This window comes from Homalodisca vitripennis, chromosome X (assembly GCF_021130785.1).
Source record: "Homalodisca vitripennis isolate AUS2020 chromosome X, UT_GWSS_2.1, whole genome shotgun sequence".
NCBI classification, from domain to species: Eukaryota; Metazoa; Arthropoda; class Insecta; order Hemiptera; family Cicadellidae; genus Homalodisca; species Homalodisca vitripennis.
In genome coordinates this window covers 157,533,195-157,556,149 of record NC_060215.1, presented here as the reverse complement: position 1 = coordinate 157,556,149, position 22,955 = coordinate 157,533,195, and the positions used below count along the sequence as shown (strand labels likewise).

General features: G+C 34.3%; 2 protein-coding genes across 2 annotated transcripts in view; one reads left to right on the top strand and one right to left on the bottom strand.

The window, feature by feature from the left end:
• LOC124369699 overlaps positions 1-11,546 on the bottom strand; it is a 75,168-nt gene extending 63,622 nt beyond the window's left edge. Inside the window, exon 1 of the mRNA XM_046827752.1 lies at positions 11,445-11,546. Within this exon, the coding sequence (XP_046683708.1) occupies positions 11,445-11,546 (102 nt within the window). The remainder of the gene's footprint in view (positions 1-11,444) is intronic.
• Positions 11,547-11,992: 446 nt separating this feature from the next.
• Positions 11,993-16,446, top strand: LOC124370059 (pyruvate kinase-like). The gene is made up of 2 exons (XM_046828377.1): positions 11,993-12,210; positions 16,154-16,446. Exons 1-2 carry the CDS (start codon positions 12,008-12,010, stop codon positions 16,164-16,166), a joined length of 216 nt encoding a protein of 71 aa, XP_046684333.1. The 5' UTR covers positions 11,993-12,007; the 3' UTR covers positions 16,167-16,446.
• Positions 16,447-22,955: the final 6,509 nt, after the last annotated feature.

Below are 22,955 nucleotides of genomic sequence, written 5' to 3'. Positions count from 1 at the left end.
CATTCTCTGCTCTATCATAACCAAACAAATAAATGCAAAGCCTAATCTCACTGAGTCTTTGCTCTGTACATAATGTGTCCATTCTCTGCTCTATCATAACCAAACAAATAGTTTACAAGCCTAATCTCACTGAGTTTTTGCTCTGTACGTAATGTGTCCATTCTCTGCTCTATCATAACCAAACACTTAGTTGACAAGCCTAATCTCACTGAGTCTTTACTCTGTAAGTAATGTGTCCATTCTCTGCTCTATCATAACCAAACACTTATTTGACAAGCCTAATCTCACTGAGTCTTTACTCTGTAAGTAATGTGTCCATTCTCTGCTCTATCATAACCAAACAAATAGTTTACAAGCCTAATCTCACTGAGTTTTTGCTCTGTACGTAATGTGTCCATTCTCTGCTCTACCATAACCAAACACTTAGTTGACAAGCCTAATCTCACTGAGTCTTTACTCTGTAAGTAATGTGTCCATTCTCTGCTCTATCATAACCAAACAAATAGTTTACAAGCCTAATCTCACTGAGTCTTTACTCTGTAAGTAATGTGTCCATTCTCTGCTCTATCATAACCAAACAAATAGTTGTTAAGCCTAATCTCACTGAGTCTTTGCTCTGTACGTAATGTGTCCATTCTCTGCTCTATCATAACCAAACAAATAGTTGACAAGCCTAATCTCACTGAGTCTTTGCTCTGTACGTAATGTGTCCATTATCTGCTCTATCATAACCAAACATATAGTTGACAAGCCTAATCTCACTGAGTCTTTGCTCTGTACGTAATGTGTCCATTCTCTGCTCTATCATAACCAAACAAATAGTTGTTAAGCCTAATCTCACTGAGTTTTTGCTCTGCACGTAATGTGTCCATTCTCTGCTCTATCATAACCAAACAAATAGTTTACAAGCCTAATCTCACTGAGTCTTTGCTCTGTACATAATGTGTCCATTCTCTGCTCTATCATTACCAAACAAATAGTTTACAAGCCTAATCTCACTGAGTTTTTGCTCTGCACGTAATGTGTCCATTCTTTGGTCTATCATAACCAAACAAATAGTTGACAAGCCTAATCTCACTGAGTCTTTGCTCTGTACGTAATGTGTCCATTATCTGCTCTATCATAACCAAACATATAGTTGACAAGCCTAATCTCACTGAGTCTTTGCTCGTGGTGAGTGAGGGCATTTATTTATTTAAGTGCCGGACGAAGATATATACGTATAACGTTATACACCTACTAAGAAGTTATAAAAACAATCTAACATCGTTAGTTATGTAAATACTATGGATTGGATGGACTTCGTTTGGGGCTTGACAACAAGGGTGCTTTTATACAGCCTAGCCCATATGCTTTATACAGCCTGGCCCATACGCTTTAAAATTGTTTACTATTTTTACCTAACGTAAAAGAATAATGGAAATTATCGTTCTTCTTTGATAATAAAATATAATAACAAAAACACACAACCCTAATTGGAATTGTTAACATGTTGGAATACATAGTTTAACTGGGGGTTTAAAAGGGACACTTCAACTCTTGTTGCAGTTTCAAAAACTGTGTTATGGCTTAAGGTAATAAAAATTCTCTATTAGGTTGATGTAGTAAAATAATTCATCGCCATTCTTAATAATTAATAATTGAACCATTGAAAGATTAAAATATGGATGGATATAAATTGTTTGTTTCAAATTGATAATTGACTATGATCTGTGGAAGTTTCAAAAAGGTAACATGATTTCGATACTTTTAACTAGTCACTAGTGCTTTTTGTCTAAACAAAAATTTATATTTGAATGCTTAATTTAATTTCAGTTCACCTTCCTTTTATTGGAGCGTCTGGTACCTGACTTGACTCCTGGAATCTGGAGTCATGTTCGTCTGAATAGATCCAAATAAAGCCGCCGACGTAGAAGCTCAAAACGAACCTTTACATCTGAGGCACCTAGAGTACAAGATACAACAATATAATGTTATCTAGCTGTAGTGGCAGTCTCATTGTCTCATGATATTTTCAACTGACGCTTCAATAAAAGGAAGGTGAACTGGTGTTAAATTTAATGCACGTTATGTGCAGAACACTCGGTTGCTCCGCCGTACTAAGAGATCGTGTCAGGAACATCGTAGTGCACTGATTTGTGTACCTGATGAGACAATGAGAATATCTCTTCACTTGGATTACACTATATTTTGTTGAGTTTAGCTTCGTTATGCGTACAAAACTCGGTTGCAACGCCGTGCTTTGAAATCTTGTCAGAAACATCGTAGTGCACTGATTTGTGTACCTGATGAGACAATGAGACCGCCACTTCACTAGATCATACTATGTTATTGATTCTTGTAGTGTAGGTGTATGTGATGTTGAAACGATGTAAGGGATCGTGTTTAGCTTTTTCGTGGCCTACTTTCTTTGGATCTCTTCAGACAAACATGACTCCGGATTCCAGGAGTCAGTTCTGAGACAGTGTCAGATACCAGACGCTGCAATAAAAGGAAGGTGAACTTGAGCTAAACTCAACATTCAAAATGAATCAACGCTTACAACATAGCTAAGTTATGTGTAGAAAACTAATTAATACTTAATATTTTATGGAATACTTGTTTATAAAATTGGCATAATTTCATAATTTTGCACAAATGCGTTTTGTCATCAGCTTGAAACCTTTTATAGGTTGAGATACTAGACTTTTTATTGGTGGAACATTTATCCAAGTAATGTGCAAGTATTGTCTTAGTACCAAATTTATCTTGAATTTCATAGAAATTATGGCAGTTCAGTACTATTTCCGCAATATTTCTGTATATTATTCAAAAATTCTTCGTTATATCTCAACTACTTACCAGTAGATACACGACATTACACCATTTTTAATATTAGGTAATCATCGACAATTTTTTATACTCATACTTTTTGACATCTTGTACGTTTTTAAGATCACAGCCGTACACGTTTTGGAAAAGGAATGGTTAGATCTCAATTTATAGTAGTTTATTTTTTAAAGTCGTAAAAAGCAAAATTAGCAACATTCTGCTATTTCACATATTTTCCCATACAGAATTGTTCACAACTGTACGTTCAACCTTATAAAATTAATATATATAACAAGACATGTATGTATATTTATATGTATAATTCTGAATGTTGTGAAGATAACCGTTCCGATTAATTATTGAATGGAGTATAACAAATATTTGTCATGAATTTCTAAAAGAACGCTTTCAAAACATGAAATAATAATGCCCTGCTTCTATATAAATTATTAAATCTATGGTTGACTGTTATGGAGAATTGGGAGAGCAGGAGGAATAAAAATAATTATTTGCCACTACACGAAGTAGGCCAGCGTGCTGTAGTATTGCAGAAACTGTGGACTACATGGAACGGTCAGAGTGTGCGATACTGATATATGGACAACCTTAAGTGCCCAGAAGTAACATAAACTGATATATGGGACAACCTTAAGTGATCAGAAGCAACATTAACTGATATACGGACAACCTAAAGTGTCCAGAAGTAACATAAACTGATATATGGACAACCTTAAGTGATCAGAAGCAACATTAACTGATATACGGACAACCTAAAGTGTCCAGAAGTAACATTAACTGATATATGGACAACCTTAAGTGCCCAGAAGTAACATTAACTGATATATGGACAACCTTAAGTGATCAGAAGTAACATTAACTGATATATGGACAACCTTAAGTGCCCAGAAGTAACATTAACTGATATATGGACAACCTTAAGTGATCAGAAGCAACATAAACCGATATATGGAGAACCTTAAGTGCCCAGAAGTAACATTAACTGATATACGGACAACCTTAAGTGATCATAAGCAACATAAACTGATATATGGACAACCTTAAGTGTTCAGAAGCAACATTAGGCACACATTAAGTCAGCTACTGATAATTTAGACATTTTGTGTATTAATCTTAACAGAACAACTTTAGAGTGTATATTAGCAGTCGAAACACCTAATACTTCATCATTTATTTACTTTATGAGTTTATAAACTAAACCTGAATTCGTTATCTACCAACCCCGTACAGGGTGTACCTTTCTTTACAATAATAGTTTCTAAAAGTTAGTCGTGTTTGAGAATGGCTCTTAAAAAAGTTGAGAAATGCATTATTTTGTAACAGCACAAAGAGATTTAACCCAGCAGGGTTCACTTCTGGCTGGTTTATACCTTCCAGTTAAACCCACCACTGGGCACAGCAAAAACCGATGTATCACTTAAATCTGGGCAACCTTATGGATGTCCAGGAGCAGCACATCGTTAACCGCAAATATTTGAGATTCTGGGGTGCAAGGGTCATTCGATAGGTCTAGTATACTTTGGGAAATGGCTGTTGGAGTTGGCGGAAAATTAGTGCCCTAATTCTTCCTCATGAATCTCGATAAGATTCATGACCCCTACCCCCTAACCTTGCCCATCTTGAATATCTTCACTTCAGAAGCAGCGCTAAGGTTCTTATAGGGCTAATTGTAATTTATAAGATTCTTGATCTAAGAGAACAAAAAAACAGTACAAAGACCGTGCTATTTTAGTGGTCCCTAATAAAAAAAAACAATTAGAGGTTATTGCGTATGGCCTGGTTTGTGTACCAGGACGGTACCGCCACAGCATCACACTGTACGTACACTATCGTTATGTTACCTTTTCACTTGAGGGAAATTAACTAGCCGAAATACAATAACCAAGCAAAACTACGCACAACCCGTCGGTATGAATGGACACTATTCAACGTGGTTCTACATGACTAACGTGAAATATTGATTACATTAAACGAGGTCTAAAGTTAATTTTGTACTATTAAGAAACTCGCATTTAAGTTCAATATAACCGAAAAAGAAGTCTTCTATAAAGAAATATTTTTTCGAACTATGGAGGATTTAATACATTTAGTATAAAATAATTTATGTTGACTTCTACTATCTGCTCTAGAGGTTTGTTGTTTAGTTGCATATACATTTTATATACCGGGTATTTCTGAAGTACACAAAGGTATTTAAGGGTCCACACACGATGATATATAACCATTTTCATTACTAAATGTTTATTTTTTTTATTCCAAAACGCAATGCCACGATATATATCTTTTCCGATTGTGAAGATATACATATTTAAAATATTTACTTTATTAATCGAATTGCAATATAATTCAATTATTTCAATAATATTACTTTTTTGTAATTTGTGTACATTACCTGAAATAATAGGTACTTTTCCAGCGTATATGCCCTAGTTTAAAGAAGCTAAAATGAGATTTAAATAAATGAGAATCGATCTCTGCAAATAAAGTAATATTAGTATTTGCCTTAAGGATGGATATTTGAGAAATTCTTGGTCTATTATATTAACATTGAGAAATGCTGCATAATTAGGTAGTAAAGAATATTGCACTATTTGTATAGAAGTTTTGGAGTTAATTTTGTAACCAAGCTTAGGCTGTTTAGGTTAGTAATTTAGATTTTGACACCTGCAATATAGCTTAGAGGATGTTGCCTAGCAACAGTCTCAGATCGATCTACTACTCCCCTCCCCCTCCCCACTACTTGCTAACCCTCCGTCATTTCCCCTCGAATCCCTCAAACTTCAGTAACGACCGTAGCTGGGCTCGTTAGACTCAGGGAATTATTAGCATCCTACAATGATTCGCTTGTGGCAGGTGATTTGCTTATATTAATTAACACAGGCATCTCTTCAGATAGGACTCTTAGATTTACATATTGTGTTACTTTCCGTAACCCAGTTTCGCGAGCAGGATTGAAACAGCTCCTAAAATCTCATTATACTTACAACCTTCCGTATTTCGTTCAGACAATCTTCTATGCAAACAGAATAAAGTGCAGTGCAGGTGGCTTCCTCGTTTTGGTAAAAATGTCCATTTTGTATATATTATACCCTACATATAATAGAATGTTTGTTCTTATGTGTAGGCTACTAAAACGATCGACCAAAACTGTTAGAACGATGTTTATTAAATATTTTGTAATAGGAAGCAATTTCTGAGTTTGTAGAAATGGCTTAGCTACCTCTGCCTCCTTAAATATTTTCCTTTACAAAAATAGATAAATTTTTTATTGGATTAAAATTCAATTACAATCATGATATCTAACGGGAAGTATATCACGATTACATTCGGAATGTACAGTATATTCTAGTTCTGAGTACTACCGAGCTGTTTATAGAATTTCTTTTAAAACACCGTTTAGTCGCAACTGTTACCTAAAATTCACGCTTTTATAAAACACTGTACCTAATTAAAAGTGCTCTGTAATGAGCATAAAAAATTATACTAGTACACCTCAGCAGACACCTTAAGAATGCTATAGGCATCTTAGTAGAATTACTAAAAGAATTTTGGTTCAAAAGTGATAGTATATTGGATTCTGATTAGAGATAGCAATGTAATGGAAACGATAACAAAGAAAAGCAGCGAATTATTCAACCATTATCACCAACCTGGAAGTAAAGCCCTGAAATTTGACAGATTCATGTAATTATTCAGTGACCACAGACCTTGGAAGTATAGATTATACACAAAGTATTTTAGAAAGAATAGTGAAATAACCAATGACGAGTTGAACACCACGTGTTGTCGCAGATAACTGAGGCTCAATCCGTTGTTAGGTCGGCCTACGTGCGGCCTACGTGTGTTATTACGTTCAATGGTTCACTCTAAATTTGCTGATCTATTACGTTTAGATAAGACTGATAAAGCTTGGAGTTGTGCACTGTTCTCACAACAGTTTTTACACCAAAGGGCATGGATTGTGAGAATAGATGTGATTTGTGGCCGAGTGTCTGGAGGGATCAGCCGTTTTAGGGTTCATATTGCTCAGAAGAACCAAACCGGTATCTGGCACAGGTAAGCCTTGGCCGAGGAGAGTGTGGAGGGATCAATCGTTCAGGGTCTCTTCTGACCAAAGGAGACAGATGGGTATCTGGCACAGGTAAACCTTGGCCGTGGAGAGCGTGGAGGGATCAAGCGTTCAGGGTCTCTTCTGAACAAAGGAGACAGATGGGTATCTGGCACAGGAAGCCTTGGCCGTGGAGAGTGTGGAGGAATCAAGCGTTCAGGGTCTCTTCTGACCAAAGGAGACAGATGGGTATCTAGCACAGGTAAGCCTTGCCCGTGAAGAGTGTGGAGGGATCAAGCGTTCAGTGTCTCTTCTGACCATGGAGACAGATGGGTATCTGGCACAGGTAAACCTTGGCCGTGGAGAGCACTATCAACAGTTCAGTAAATGAATGTACACATTATGCGGTAATGCAGGGGGTGAGGGTGTACCTAATAAATAATCTTAGTCTTCAGGGCTGATCATAATAATTTATTGTAACGCACAGATGTATGGCAATGCCACCATGGCTACGACGAATTCCGCCTTTCTAACATCGCAAACTTTCCCAATAGTTTTCCACATAAAACATAGCTTTCCTTTATTCCTTGCTTAAATTTTGTTATTGGCAATGGAAGGTGCCAAAGAATAACAGGATATCGGACATTTGCTATCGTTATGTTGCTATACGATAAGAAACGTGTAACACAACATTTCGATGATCGGAATCTACCCCCTTCGTCAAGTTAGGAGGGAGCAGAAAGAATAAAAGAGTTCAAACGTATCCGAAAGCTGCTTGGAGAAAGAGTCAGACATTTTCACTACACAGAATGCAAGTTACGAATACAAGAATGGCAGCCACACGTGACACCAGCAGTCAGTATCCCACTCTCACCTGTCGAAGGTACCCGAACTGGTGTTGCTCCCACGAAACTCGATGACCACGAACAACCTGAACTCGTTAGCTTTAAGCCGAGACAGACGAGTTAAGCACGTGCAACTTCACTGCTGGTTTTAATCCTTATAAGCAATAAGTAATAACTTAATTACTTTTATAACTTACTGTACAGGTAAGTTAATATTATTATTTATAAGAAGTTCTAAACTTGATAACCATTATATTACGAAAACTGAATGCTTCCAGACAGAGCTCCCAAGAATTCATCTTCATGGCTGAGCATCTACCGGACAACAACTTGTGCAGGAGTTATAACTTATCTATAGTTAGAACTTCAGCCACATATAACAATGGAGGGTGCTCAGTTCTGATGCTTTTATTATAACTTTCTATATTGTAATGGGTCAAACGTTTTGCCTATATTCTAAGTTTTCCTGTCAACTCCACACCGAAACGTCGCGAAATCACAACAAAGCCTCTCCAGCCAAAATAAGGTGAAAGCTTATTCTATATATTTTACTACAGCCTGTTTCTGTTTTGCAAGAGTTTTGAAACTTTTGCAAGAACTTAGAAGAAGAAAAATATCATTCTCAGGCTTACACATTTTTATATTGTTATACACCATTATATTTTCCAAGAAATTCACCATATAAAAAAATATGATAAAATAATGTCTAAATATTTAATGATTTTAATGCTGGGTGGGGGGGGGGGGGGGTGGGGGGGGGGGGGGGTGGGGGGGGGGGGGGGTGGGGGGGGGGGGGGGTGGGGGGGGGGGGGGGTGGGGGGGGGGGGGGGAAAATGAAAAATTTGGTCTGGAAATCAGGGAAAAGTCAGGGAATTTTCATTATTGGACTCCTGTAGCAACCCTGTTTGTGTATTCCTGAGATTATTAATATTTTGGTAAAAAAGTCTTGAATTGATTCAGATGGATTTAGTTTTGTGGTTTGTTATAGGAGGTTTTTTATTATTACAACCAGCATGGGGTGATTTTTTGGGAGGAGAAAATGGTATGGTGTGTGTAACTGCAGAATCAAGGGAGTGAACATCATCAGCTTCCACTTCTATGATGTTAAAATCTTCATCATCACTTGATTCAGATGCCTTTGAGGTTGTTGGGTGGCTGGATTTCCCTGTCAATCCAGTAGTTAACAGTTTTTCTTCCACAGTTTTAATCTGTTCATTATTATCAAAAGTGTCTGTCTTTGTGTATCCATAGGATGTTGTTTCTGGAATTGTTTAAGTTTAGCGACCTTTAATGAAACACTGAAATAGTTCTTCTTCCTTCTATTATATGGTGTATTATTTTGTTTGGTTGGCATGCTTTTTTTTAATTATTTTATGATTTTGAGTTTTGGGCATACTTTGTATTTCTGAGTTAGACGGAGGCTCAATATGTTTATTAATGATTTGTGCTGCCAAGTCCTTAACCCTAAACTATCTTGCCTTACTTTCAATTGAGCAAGTTCCATCAGCGAGTTTGAGTAGTAACTTGTTGGCTGAGAGATGTAATGAGGGAACGGTTCAGTTTGAGATTCATTGTTTGTATGATTCAAAAATTCTGATTGGTTTATTTCTTGTGAGCTTAATTTCTTCTCAAGCTAAGCTATATAACTGGTTAATACAGAACCCATTTTATGAACTTTCAGAGTTTTTTAGTATCAATGACATATATTTCTAGATTGTCCAATTGCATATTCCAATTTGTTAATCTAGTGGTTTAAAGCTTTCATCTGTATACTGGAATTATGTTTTATTTAACATCAAATCTAAAATATATGTACAGTACTTTTATGTATTAGAGTAATATTTCTTTTGACTATGCCACTTAGGTGTATTTATGACTTTGTCAATGCATTTTGTAAAATGACAATAAACATTATTCTATTCTATTCTAATTAAATGAAATATTTTTATTGTCATCAATCAACAGTAGTTGCAATAGACATAGTCAAACTTACACTTAGTCTTGGGATAGCCTTAATATCAGGTATTAAAGGTTACATGTCAAATTAAAATTGGTGAAATAAAATAAATTTATAATCAACTAAAGTGAATAATTTATGATTGCATGTATGAGTGAGTGTCTGGTAATTGAGCATTGAGTATGTATTCTCTCACAAACGAGTTGGCCCTGAGTATTATCATGTTGCAAATCCACCTTGGCTTTTCAGCAATATTTTTCAATGCCGATGTTTCGACAGTGTCAGATTCCAGATGCTTCAACATTCACATCGAATCAACCCTTCCTACCATAGTTAATGTCATGTGTAGAATATTTGTCAACATACGCCAGGCCTTTATAGGCCTAGAATATTAAAATTCATTTCCTAATTATAAATAATGACATCATTTAGCATCATTTATTAGATATCAACCTGTCACCTGGTTTCAATATACAGGGTGTGTAGAAAGAAATACATGCAACAAACTTGTATAGTGTGTTGTAAATGTCTATTTCTATAAAATGTGTTTTTTTAAATCATCCATTTGGTTTTCTTCCAAAAACATAGGGACAAATAAGTCACATATTTTAATAAAACTTGCAATATTTTGCACTTAGTAGAATATAGAAGTTTATTGTATGTTAAAACGCTCTCTGTGTCAAATTTCTTATTTAACTTCCACATATACTGTCGAGTGGGTATCGCGACACCTGGATATTTACCCCTAAATTCTTCAATTATTATAGCAGTATTTTTATTATGCTTCCACCACAACTGAAGGATGTAAACTCGTTGTTGGGTTGTAAACATTTTAAAAACACACACAAACAAATAACACATGCAAAGAGCATCACTTTACACTAGCCACTGGAACAGACAACAACGAACTTATTCCGTGTGGCTGCCAACTTAACATTGTTACCAGCCTATCAAAACAAAATATCCCAATTTGTAGGAAAACTGCCATATATGCCACCCTGTTGATACAATCCTAAAATATAATTTAAATACATTCAAATAACTTCATTGATGGAAAAGATCAAATGTAACGATAAAGTGATTTCTGGGTGTCTCCTGATGTGCATATATTCTTGACGTTTTTATAATGTTTTTCATACATATTCCACAGGGATGTTTTACTATTTTCCTTTTCATCGTATTGATAAAAAAAAATAAAAACTATCTAGTTGTGAATGAGTGGCAAATGACAAGTCTACAGGAATAACCTATTTAGTTAATAGTGTAAATAAAATCATAATACATGTTTTGAACTAAATAAATAGCAACATTTTGAAAAATAATAAAAGTTTGATAGATTTCAATATTATAAATTCGTCAAACACACTTATTATTAGTTTGGAGTCTTTGTTTATATGCAATCAAGCAACAGAGAGCTTGACAGTTCAAAGTGAAGAGTGATCCTGTTGTCCACAACTCACATATCTCTGATATCTGTAATTAAAGATATCACTATTGCTGATCAAGATATCCCTCATCTCTAAGTGAATTATTCTGTTCCTATAGGAAAAAATAAAATAGTTTTGTATGATAACTTTTCTGCAGTTATTATTATTTTTTTTTTTAATGTCACCTGATACTAAACCAAGCCAACTTTCTTCACAGATTGGTATAAAAAACTTATATAATTTCTTTTAAAAACCACATAAATATTAACCAAAACACAGGAGCAAATTTTGAATTGTAATGACTGTGGGCTCATCCCCCCAGATCAGTGACATCTCACCTCACCTTTTCGTATAGCACACTGACACCCGCTGCTCATGGTGATGGGTGAGGTGACGATCAACGATGCCGTTGCCAGCACCAGAACACACTCAGCAATCATGATACAGACTAACCTACTGTCGTTACACTGTTTACTTATAACACTCCCAGATTGCACGTGTGATACTGCTGTAATTTACAACTACCTCAGTGGTGTTTCATTTCTCTCTCATAATAATTCAATTCAGATAAGTCGATACAGGGTTTCTCGTCACCTTAGGTGCTGTGAGTACCGGCATTGTAAAATAATATTGTATCATGGGCCCGGGTAAGGACGGTGTGAAACATAATAAAGAGGACAATTTCTAATAGAAAATGGATTGACTGTACTGATGCCCGAGTCAAACACGGGTTTTAAACGAGCACTACATATTAACTTGTGCTCAATTTCCTTGTCAAAACATTATTTATAAAAATGTCAACCCTATTTATTAGAAAATTGTTGGCTAATCGGTTTGATAAGTACCATAGATTATTTTAGTGTAATTAAATCAAGATGGTACTTGTAGTGATTGTAAATCTATGAAAATCACATTTGGGCTGATAAAAATTGAACTTCTGTTGACAGAGCCAAGAATCAGCGATTGGGTGAAGGATGTCGACCAGAGAGTGAACTTCGGCATCGAATTCGGCAAGACCCGTAAATTCATCAAGGATCGTGACGTGGTGGTGGTGATCACCGGCTGGAAGCAGGGTTCCGGATTCACCAACACCATGCGCATTGTGTACGTAACGCCCCCGGTCCCCATTCCCCCTCCACCCCCTACACACATGGAATTGTTGAGAAAGGCGAGGATGAGGAAGCTGCAGATGGATGCAGGAAATGTAATGTTACTAAAAGAGGGTCCCAAAGGTATCCACAGAGTTCCCTCCTCAATTCCCTCCTCACTGCCCTCTATGCCGTCGACCCGCCGCATGCATCGTAGAGGGTTATCGTTAACGAGAACAAAACCCAAAGGAATGGTGGGAAGAGGAAGTCCCAGATCAGTCACTCCCAGATCAGTCACTCCCAGATCAGTCACATTTCGTGATTTTTAAAGGCTTTTAACAAATCTGGAAAAGACAGTGTTAACATTTTCCATTTGTTTATGTTAGTCTCTATTGTTAACACTGATCTCTTTTACAAATAATTAGTTCAAAGCTCAACATTTGTACCTGTGTTATTGGCCTTAATGTATGCCATACCCTTTCTATTCCTATTAATGTTTACTGTTCCTTAATTACTGTTTGTTTTTTCAAGGGAGATCCCAAGTAATTCTTTTTCATTTATTTTCTAAGAAGCCATGTGTAGGTATTGTTGTCCTCCTTACTTCAAAAGACTGTACAATACAGAATAAATGTATATTTTATAGGGGGCTGTTGTAACCAAAGAAAAGTTGTAGTTAACTATTTCACTTTGTAGAAAATATTCTGTAAGATAATATTGCTTGATATTAATCATGACTTTCTTTTTCAATTATTACATATTAGCAAAGCACTGCTTACAATATGTATGCTTTAGATAAGTTTAGCTTTCTTTAATAGCTTAGCAGTAGTATAAGCTGAAAATAAAACTAAAATATTAACTTTGTTCTTCTACCCAAAACTATTGCTTGTAGTTATGCTTCATTCTGAAACAAATGCATGGCAATCCTTAATATATTAACTAATGGTGCTAACACATTGTCCGTGCCTAATATTTGTGATGCACTTTATGTAATAGCTTAACTTTCAACACTACTGTTTATCTTAAACTTAACTTTTTGTACGTTAATTCTCAAGTTCCTAACCATTAGTATAGTTGTTTTGTTATGTACTTGTTATGGCTTGTTGTAATGTTCTGTGCTTGTAAAACATTGATTTGTTTGCTTAATAAAATGTTTATTTTGTTTGTTATTTTGTGTTTATCTGTGTGTTTTATACTTTTTTTTATATTTCAACTGTACATTCCGCTATTTATTCTACTAATAGCATAATTTGTGTTTTGAGAATAATCATAATAGGTTCTATTATTTAGTTAATATACCAAGCGATTCCACACTTACTACAGTAGAACCAGAGATCCACAAATTGATAATCTTAAATGTTAACAAAATAATACGGCCTCTTTTTGTAGGTCGTGAAGGCTGTTGGCTAATGTTTTATACTAACTAGCAATAATAGGATAATGACTTAATCACTACTTTTAGAACACAAACCCGTACTTAAAACTTTCATTTTTTGAGGTCCTTCGATAGCAAGGCTATCTTCGTCAGACACATCACAAAAGTAAGTACAAAACGTAAATTTGTTTTAATAGTAATTAGACATATTATTATTAAAATATGAAGACAATTCTTTTAATACAACATTGGCTCCAATCTATACATTTACAAGCAAAGAAGGTGAAAAGTTCATGCTTCTAATTAATCTACGTACGAATCAAAACTGTAACTTATTTTATATTCAAACTGATGGAACAGCAATGGGAAATCCCTTATCTTGCTACATTGCAAATATTTTCATGAGTCACTTCAAAGTTTTAGTTAAAGAATCTCTACCATACTTTCTTAGAATTTGGATTCTTTATGTTGACGATATATTTGCTGTGTTCAACAAAAATGAAATCCTTGATAAACTTTATAAATAACCTAAATTCATTTTATTGCATCATTAAATTTACTCATGAAATTAAATCCAACAACTCACTTCCCTTTTTAGATATGTTAGTAATCAAGAAACAATTTTAAAGTGATTAGAGTTTGATAGATATATATGTATATATCATAAATCAACCCACACTAATCGTTTTATAATCAAATTATCCACCAGCACAAAAACAACAAATTTAATTTTGTGATGTGTCTGATGAAGATAGCCTTGCTATCGAAAGGCCTCACTAAAATAAAAGTTTTAAGTATTGGTTTGTGTTTCTAAATCTAGTGATTAAGTTAATAGTAGCCAATAACAGGTTCATCTTCAACAATTAGGCTAATACTTTATTCTAACTCGCTACACTAGGTATATAATGTAGTTGCAATAGGGAATATATAGATAAGACACAAAGACGATTAAACTTAAGGATAAAAGAATACAAAAAAAAACACACAAAAGGGGCTAACAGAACAGTAAAAAATTGCACATCATTGTTGGTCTGGAGACCATCCTGTGAATTGGGATGAAGCCAACATAATGCATCACAACCAGATATTTTTAAAAGGAAATGAATCGAGGCTTCATATATTAAATTTGCAGACTAACCGACTAGTCATAATTACACCTTTTTGGTTGTCATTTCTGAAACATAAACTTACAAGGAAATCTAAAGTATAAAACATATTAGAGATTTGTAATAAACCTATGCAGAGTCACAGTATGGTTTTTGAGAAGTTCATCTAGAATGAACTAATAATAATAAAAAAGGACCCCCCCCTTTTTTGACGTCATCTTGTTTCTGCTGTGACGATTAGCTTCTGGTAAGTCGTAGTAGGTGGTTGGTCGCCGAGTGTACACATATTGTGACCCGTATTCTGTAGCTCAGTTTTAATAATTAGTGTCGTGTTTGTTTTTGTTAAGTGCATGTTTTAGAGTTATTGTGCATGAAGTAGTCACACAACATTGATTTTGTGATTCCTGACTTATGCATGTCACAATGCTCTGGTATGATCTGTGTATTTTAACATGATTATGTGTTAGGTTATTTATTCACCTGAGGAAGAGATCAGATTACAGATTTCGAAAGGTGTTACACATTTTTTGTATCACTGAAAGATGGCAAATGTCCAGAAAAATCCGGTTGACCCTTCTATTGTCAAAAGAAATACTTCAAACAAAGTTTTAGACTAACTTCCAACACTATGGTAATGTAATGCTTTACTAACCACCAACACTATGGTAATGTAATGCTTTACTAACCACCAACACTATGGTAATGTAATGCTTTACTAACCACCAACACTATGGTAATGCTAGCGCGATTTTCCTTTTTAATGTATTCAACAGATAAGCGCAAATTTCTTCATGGGTACTGGTTGTGTGAAGGGCCTACCAGACAATTATATCTGACCCATCACACGTACAAGACATTTGTGTTTTATATTAGTTTTACAATACAGTCAGCATTGTTAGTCTTGCTTAGTTTCATCAGATATATGCATAGTCCAGACAAAATGGAACTAGTATGAAAAACCTAAAGTGGTATTATGTGGATGGACGAGTGGGGTGAATACAACTTCTGTTAGGACCTAGTCGTGTTGTCATGTTGCTGTACTCGTATAGTGGGTGGAGTTCCAGAGGAAGAAGGAGGTCGTACCAGAGGACAAGACTGAAGATATGTTTTAATTGCCCTCTAACACAAGCAAGGTTAAGGTTAATTATCTTTCTTAATTTCTATGAAGTTCCTCATACCTCAAACCTTATTATAATCTTTTGCTATTATTATTTGTAACTTTTACTAAAACTGATTACATATTTATGAATTACAATAAATGAAATTTTCTGCATGAAATATTTATTTAAATAAAATTGAGCCAAATTTATGTTTCTAAAGAATTCATCTCACTTTTAAGAAAGTAACTTAAAGTTATTAAGCTGCTTGAAATTTATTCCAATTGATTTGTTTTTATCTCTCAGTAATATATGTATTTAGAAATGTATACATTGTAGAAGTTCCTATATGTCTGACTGTATCTAACCTTGTTCTATGTTTAGGACCGTGGAGTGAGAAGTGAGCACGGGGTGGTCTTAACAAGGCACCTGGGGGGCTTAGCAGTCATGCAGTTTTAAACTGACGACAATACACCCTAAAACCTGTGACCAAACAGCTTTTTTCCTGGAAATATTTATGTAAATGTTACTGCAACCCAGTTGTAAACTTATTTATTTCGTAGGTTATTGAATCATAATTTTGCTAAGGTATTATGAGAAGTGATGGAGAATTTAGAATTATTTTGAGATTATTTTCAATGTGATATAAAGATTAAAGATTATTAATAACAGTTAAACTGATCTTTTTATTTATTTTCTTTCTAGTCCTTTAATCTATTAATGAATGTACTGAAGGGGTACACTCAGCATTTGGTGTTTGGTTCTGTGTGAGGGACGAAGGCATCCTAAATAGTGCTCCTGTGCAAATACCAGTTCTGTATGACAGTAGACAGTAGACAGTAGACGAATGCTTTATTTAAAGAAAGTTTACAATACTTTTAAACATTACAAGAGCTCGCAGAGCTCACGCAGAAATACTATTAACACAAGAAAAAAATTTGTGGCATACATTATTAGTTGTCAGCCAGTCTTTTTACAATTATCAGTTCCTAACTATGTTTAACAGAGCAAGTATCTGAACAGTAAATTCCGTGACAAAATATTTAATTGTCAGTTTTAACAAAAATATCAACAATAAATAAACTACAATTAAAAACTAACAATACATTTTCTTACGTTACATCTAACAAACAATCTGCAATAAATAAACAAATACAAACCAACAATAATATACAGTAAACAACTAGAGATTAACAACAATATACAATAAATTCTAACTGAAATATCAACAATAACCATACATAATTAACATTTAATGAATATATTTCTAATGCTGAACAAAGTTTAAAAACAATTTACTAATTATGAAATTTGTCGATACACAAAATATATAAACTATGCCTCAGAGATGCAGACTAATACCATTATTAGATATCAATTGCATTTTTGAGATTGCGCTCGTAACTTTCATTTTAAAACATGAATGAAATGGTTTTTATGGTTTCCCCTCATTTAAAATGTTGTTACCAAAGTGTACAATAGTCTTATTTAAATTTTCTTTATCAACAAAATTAAACTGTCTTCTACAAAAACTCTACTGAAATTGGGCGTTGAAATAGTAATGAATTGCGAAGTTCGAGTAGGAGCGTTAAATTGTTTCAAGCTATATCTGCCAAAAAACTTATGTGTATGCAACAAACCAGTCAACAAATACAACTGATCAATTGTAAGATAATCATTCTGCAAAAATAAATAAGACATTCTCTCTGATTTTTTAATAAAATGGATAGTTCTTATTGCAAACCTTTGTATCATTACAATTGATTTTTAAAACTGTAGGGTAAGTCCCCCATAATTAATGATACCATAAGAGCTGTACTTTCGAACCAAGATATGTAAAGAGAATTTAAATGCTTCTTCCTTAAAAAGTTCCTTATATAGTACAAAGCATAATTGATTTTTTGAGTCTTGATTCCAAGTACTCCACATGTTTATCCCACTTTAACTTACTGAGATAAGATAATGAGATTTATTCCAAAAAAATATAGACTTTACAAACAAGATTATTAAGGAATATAATCTAACCACATTAACAAGTTGTGTGGTTAGATAAAACTAAACAATAGACAAGGAAAGGTCTGATAACAGTCCGGTTTTCTCTGAAAAGGACTTGATGTGCAGATCACTGCGGTATATGAAAGTTTCTCACTATATTTAACTAAAATTAACCTTAAAATAAAAATACATTCACATTGATAAGAGCACAACTTAATCAATTTAAACTCTAGTCAATCTTATTTTTACATACAATGTTTAAATATACATAAAAGACTAATATATTGAAGACTTTAAATCATCTATTTTAAAAATACAATTTATATAATGACAATATTATCTTGACATTTTAGACTAATGGAAATAATATTAAGATTCTACAAAATTTTTTGTTATATTGGTTACTAATTAAAAGAGAAATACAATAAAATAAAATAAAATAATTGTCTATAAAGGGGGCAAATTTTAGTGAGAAAAAGAAATAATTCAGTTAAGAATATTTTAGACTAATCTGTTGTGTATGATATCTATCTGTTCAGATTGACTAAGTAACCAATTAGTTTATAGCATTACAAAAAGAATTTAAGGTTTTAATTTTATTTGGAATTTGATTAAACAAATGTGGACCCATGTAGGAAAATGAACGCCTGAAAGCTAGTTTATTAACTTTGGGTTTTTGGATAAGACCTCTTTGCAAACTTCTTGTGACGTATTGTTTTTGTTGTTCAATACTATTTCTATTTCCACTTCTTATAAAAAATAATCTTAATACTTTATAAATAAAAATATATTGTATGGGAAAAGTTTGTAATTGTTGGTAAGAGAGTAAGAAGAGTCTCGCCTTTTTTTCCTTAAAATTAAACATATAAAAGTGTTTTGCGTATTCTAATATCGTCTGTTTTTGTTTTTGGAGCTGCTCCCCAGCATACAATACCGTTCTGTAATCTAGAGTAAATTAGTGCATAATACAGAGTACGTAACAGCTTTTCATCACAAAAATTTCTCAAAAAATAAAACTTCCTAACATTACTTGTAATTTGATTTTGGATGAAAGATATGTGTTTTGTCCAATTTATTTTCTGGTCAAAATATACACCTAAATACTTAAAAAATTTCACCTTTTCTAATTCAATACATTTACATGTAATAAAGGTTGTACAAGTTTCTTCGTGATACTTCACAGGCACATCAAAACCAAAGCACTTAAAATCAAAATTGATAAACTTGGTCTTATTTACATTTATTAACATTTTATTCTTATTAGACCAGGCTCTCAACAGTCTCAGATCATTATTTATTTTTCCCATAAGTTATTCCTACATTTATCTGAATATAAATAAGCAACATCATCAGCAAAGGCACTGATTGTGCCATTAAAATTTCGTTTTAACAAATCATTAATTAAAATAATAAATAAGTTAGCCGAGATGACTGAGCCTTGTGGGACTCCGGCCTTTACAGTAAGAGACGCACTCAAGTGATTGTCCACTCTCACTTGCTGGACCCGGCCGATTAAAAAGCTTTTAAACCACTGGAGAGCTACGCCTCTGATTCCAGCTGCATCCATTTTTTTACATAGAATATTATGGTCGACTAGGATTAGGTCGAATGCCTTTGTAAAATCTACAAAAACTCCAGAAATTTTTTGTTCCTATTCATTTTACTATAAATTGAGTCAGCGAATTGCACCAAAGCATCTTCCGTCCCTATTCCTGCCGTAAAACCAAATTGGTTTTTGGACTGAAAATTTGTAATTAAAAAAAAAATCTATTTCATACATTTTTCTATTTTTTTGTGAAAAAAACAGAGTAGGGTAATTGGACGAATTTGCTCTATACTAAAACTGTTTGCTTTTTTGAAAATAGGTACAATTATACTTTTTTTAAGAATATCAGGAAAAATACCTGTCAAAAAGCTCAAATTAATTATATGTACAAGAATATGTGAAATATTTACAGCAATCTTCTTTACAAGCTCGACATTAATACCGTTATGACGGAAAAAACAAAAAAATCCACTGGATATGACCAGTGGATTTTTTTGTTTTTTAGTTTCCTGATAACATTCTCTAACATTACTATCAATAAAAACGCCCAAATACTTAACTGAGTCAACAAATCCAATATTTTCACATGTACATTCGTTTAAGCAGATATGATGATTGTCACAGACTAATTGAAATTTTAACGTGAGATTATCTACAATGCATTAAAAACCAGAGAACAAAATACACTTAGATTTTGAATTATTTATCAAAAGCCTGTTTAACCCCTTTGAAGCACGTTTTACAAAAAATGAATATTTTAGTGATTTTATATTGTTTCCCTATAGAAATTATCCTTTGTAAGTACAGTACATTTAATTTTTAGATTTTGTCAATCATAATTTATATTTATTTTTGAGGGGTGGTTTCACTGCATAAACCACTATGCAAGTACGGTCTTTGGGTGTATGCAAATAAAATAAAATTTTTCTCCACCAACTTTTATTTAATACAATCAATAAATGACGTATTCTAACAATCCAAAACTGATTGTGTTGATAATGTTATTATTACTTCATATGTGGACACTTTTTATTTATTCCTTTCGGTGATAGGCTCGGAAAAAAATCTTTTAGTTCACTCAAACAAAAGGGCAAACACCACACGTTTCACATTACCCATTTCGACCGATGACACTTCTTCTTTGCTGGAGCATTGAGCACAACGTCGAGACGTTTCCTCTTACTGGCATGTGTGCATTTTCCGTAAAACGAAGTTCTTGTGGAACCTTTGGTTTGTAGTTGTTGATTGGAGTTGAAGAAACTTCGTCTTCCTCTAGTTTCTCCACGAGGTACTCCCAGAAGGGCTTTTTGGTCAACACGCTTCTCCTAAACTCTTTTAGTGTCAGTGGTTTTTCCCTGGGATTAGCATTGAAAATATGATAAAAGAGTTTTACTATGGTTGTGTCCAGAAAGTGCCAGAAGATTCTGTGCCACCACTTTTTGGACTTGCGATCTATTGAGTAGGTAGATTTCAACATGTCTGCCTTATCGACATAGCCCATGTGAGCATTGTAGTTCCTTTACTAATATAGGGGGCAATGGAACAGCTACAATTTCACCCGTTTGCCTGTTTTCTGTTTACAGTTGTCACTTCGTTAGGATTGTGGTAATTAGAAAGAAAGTAGATACCTCTCTTGTCTTTCCATTCGACAGCTACAATTCCAGTCATAGTTGACATGAAGTCATGTTCTCCTTGATTCTCATATGTTTTCCCTTCAGGCAAACACTGCTTTTGGAAAAAAATTGTCTGTCAGCTCTTGTTTGTACCACAAGCTTGATATTGTTTTTCTGTAAGTAAATCATTAGATTGACTGAGCTAAAAAAAATTGTCACAATATATTACATAATTCTTATTTACTAATTCTTCAGTGAGTTCTGTTACTACCCTTTTGCCCCAAGATTCTTTTCAACTATTCCAGCCCTTTTACCTTCGTAGATTTGAAAATTGGTGATAAAGCCTTTTTCATCAGCCCTCACCCAAAACTTTGTACCCACGTTTGGTTGGCTTATCTGGCATATGTTGCTTGATTCCACTCCGACCTTTGAATGGAATCATGCTCTCATCAATTGATTGAAATCGAGATGGAGCATAGCATGCTTTGTAGGTTTTCTTGGAAGCTTGTTTAGGAGAGGCCTGATCTTATATAGTTTGTCATAATTAGGAGAATCTCGTTCGGGCATGTCATTATTATTGTTTATATGTAAATTTGTTAAAAAGCCAGCCAAATCTGTTCACAGACATGTATGAAGATATGTAGTCATCTCTCAAATCTGCCTCTGAAGACCAGTAATCACGGTAGGAGGGAAGTTTTTTTTTTCCCATTAGGATATTTAGGCCTAGAAACACTTTCATTTTCTTTCCTTGTTGTTGGAAATCTGATAACGCCCCCACCTATTTGGGTAGCGTAAGAAACATTGGTTTCAAACACAAGTTTGTCAACTAGATCGTCGGGAAAAAGAGCTGAAACACATCAACTGGGGTTGAAGCGTCAATTAGGGGACCTGTGCGTTCATCGAAATCATACGACTTATTGGGTGAGTAGTACTTTTGATACCCACGTAACACTATCTTTGTAAAGTCTGTTAGCCAAAGGCTCAGAGGTCCTCATCAAATTGAACGTCTATAGGCTGATTTTGAACGTCCAAGGTCTGCATTTACCTTCGGGAATGCCAGGCTCTACCCCCTCTGCACTATGATTATCTTGAAAGTCATTTTCATTAATAATTAAAATCGGGATTTCATTACCTTCAGCTGTTTGGGCTAGGTCCAAATAATCTACCTCTAAGATTCCATTTTCTGCAACTGTGTATATTTCCTTCAGCAGCATCCGGGTATACTTGATCTTCGTCGTCCTCTGATTCAGGGTCAGATGGGATGTCTTCAGTTTCCGCCAGCCAAGCCTCTATGGATTTGTTCTCCATGGTTATAGTTCCCCCCTGAAATCAATAAGCAGTTGTAAAAAATGTAATAAGTAGTTTTATATAGTAAAAATAAACAATATAATAAAACAAGATTTAGCAACTGGTACGTAGTATAAACGACGGCCGACCCCAAATGCATGGTGGTCATGTGGTGAAAAACCACCACAATAACGCCTAATATTTTATTCGCTGGCATCTCAAATCTAATTATTATAGTTTATATGTATATATTTAAGTACATTTTATACTGAAAATATATGTTTGTACTTACCAAAAGTGATCAAAGCACAAAAAGAAATACAAATATGTCACACTCAGTCAAGGCATGGACTCTTCTTTCACCCAGGTCGTGGCAAACAACGCTCCTGCCGGGATTTGGGCGAATCTAGTGGAGCACGGTTACGTAATTTGCCGCTAGAATGCGTCCTAAATCACTTCTGGAAGGTGGTTTCGTATATGCACCACTATTGCGGGAAAGGAATAGAAATAAAAAACATAGGTGGTTTCACTATGATGCCACTGTGCTTCAAAGGGTTAATATTAACCAATTTGAAATAACCTCTAGATCTCTAGTTATTTTAGCTTTAAGGGCATATCGGTTCACAAACACTTAATAGCAGTATCGTCTGCATAGGCAAATATGGAAGAATTCAACGGAATATTCAATAAATCATTGATATAGATCAGAAACATTAACGGACCTGCCACCCCACCTTAAGCAACA

Coding starts and splice junctions, on each gene's coding strand:
- LOC124370059 (XM_046828377.1), top strand. CDS start 12,008: ATGAAAATCACATTTGGGCTGATAAAAATTGAACTTCTGTTGACAGAG.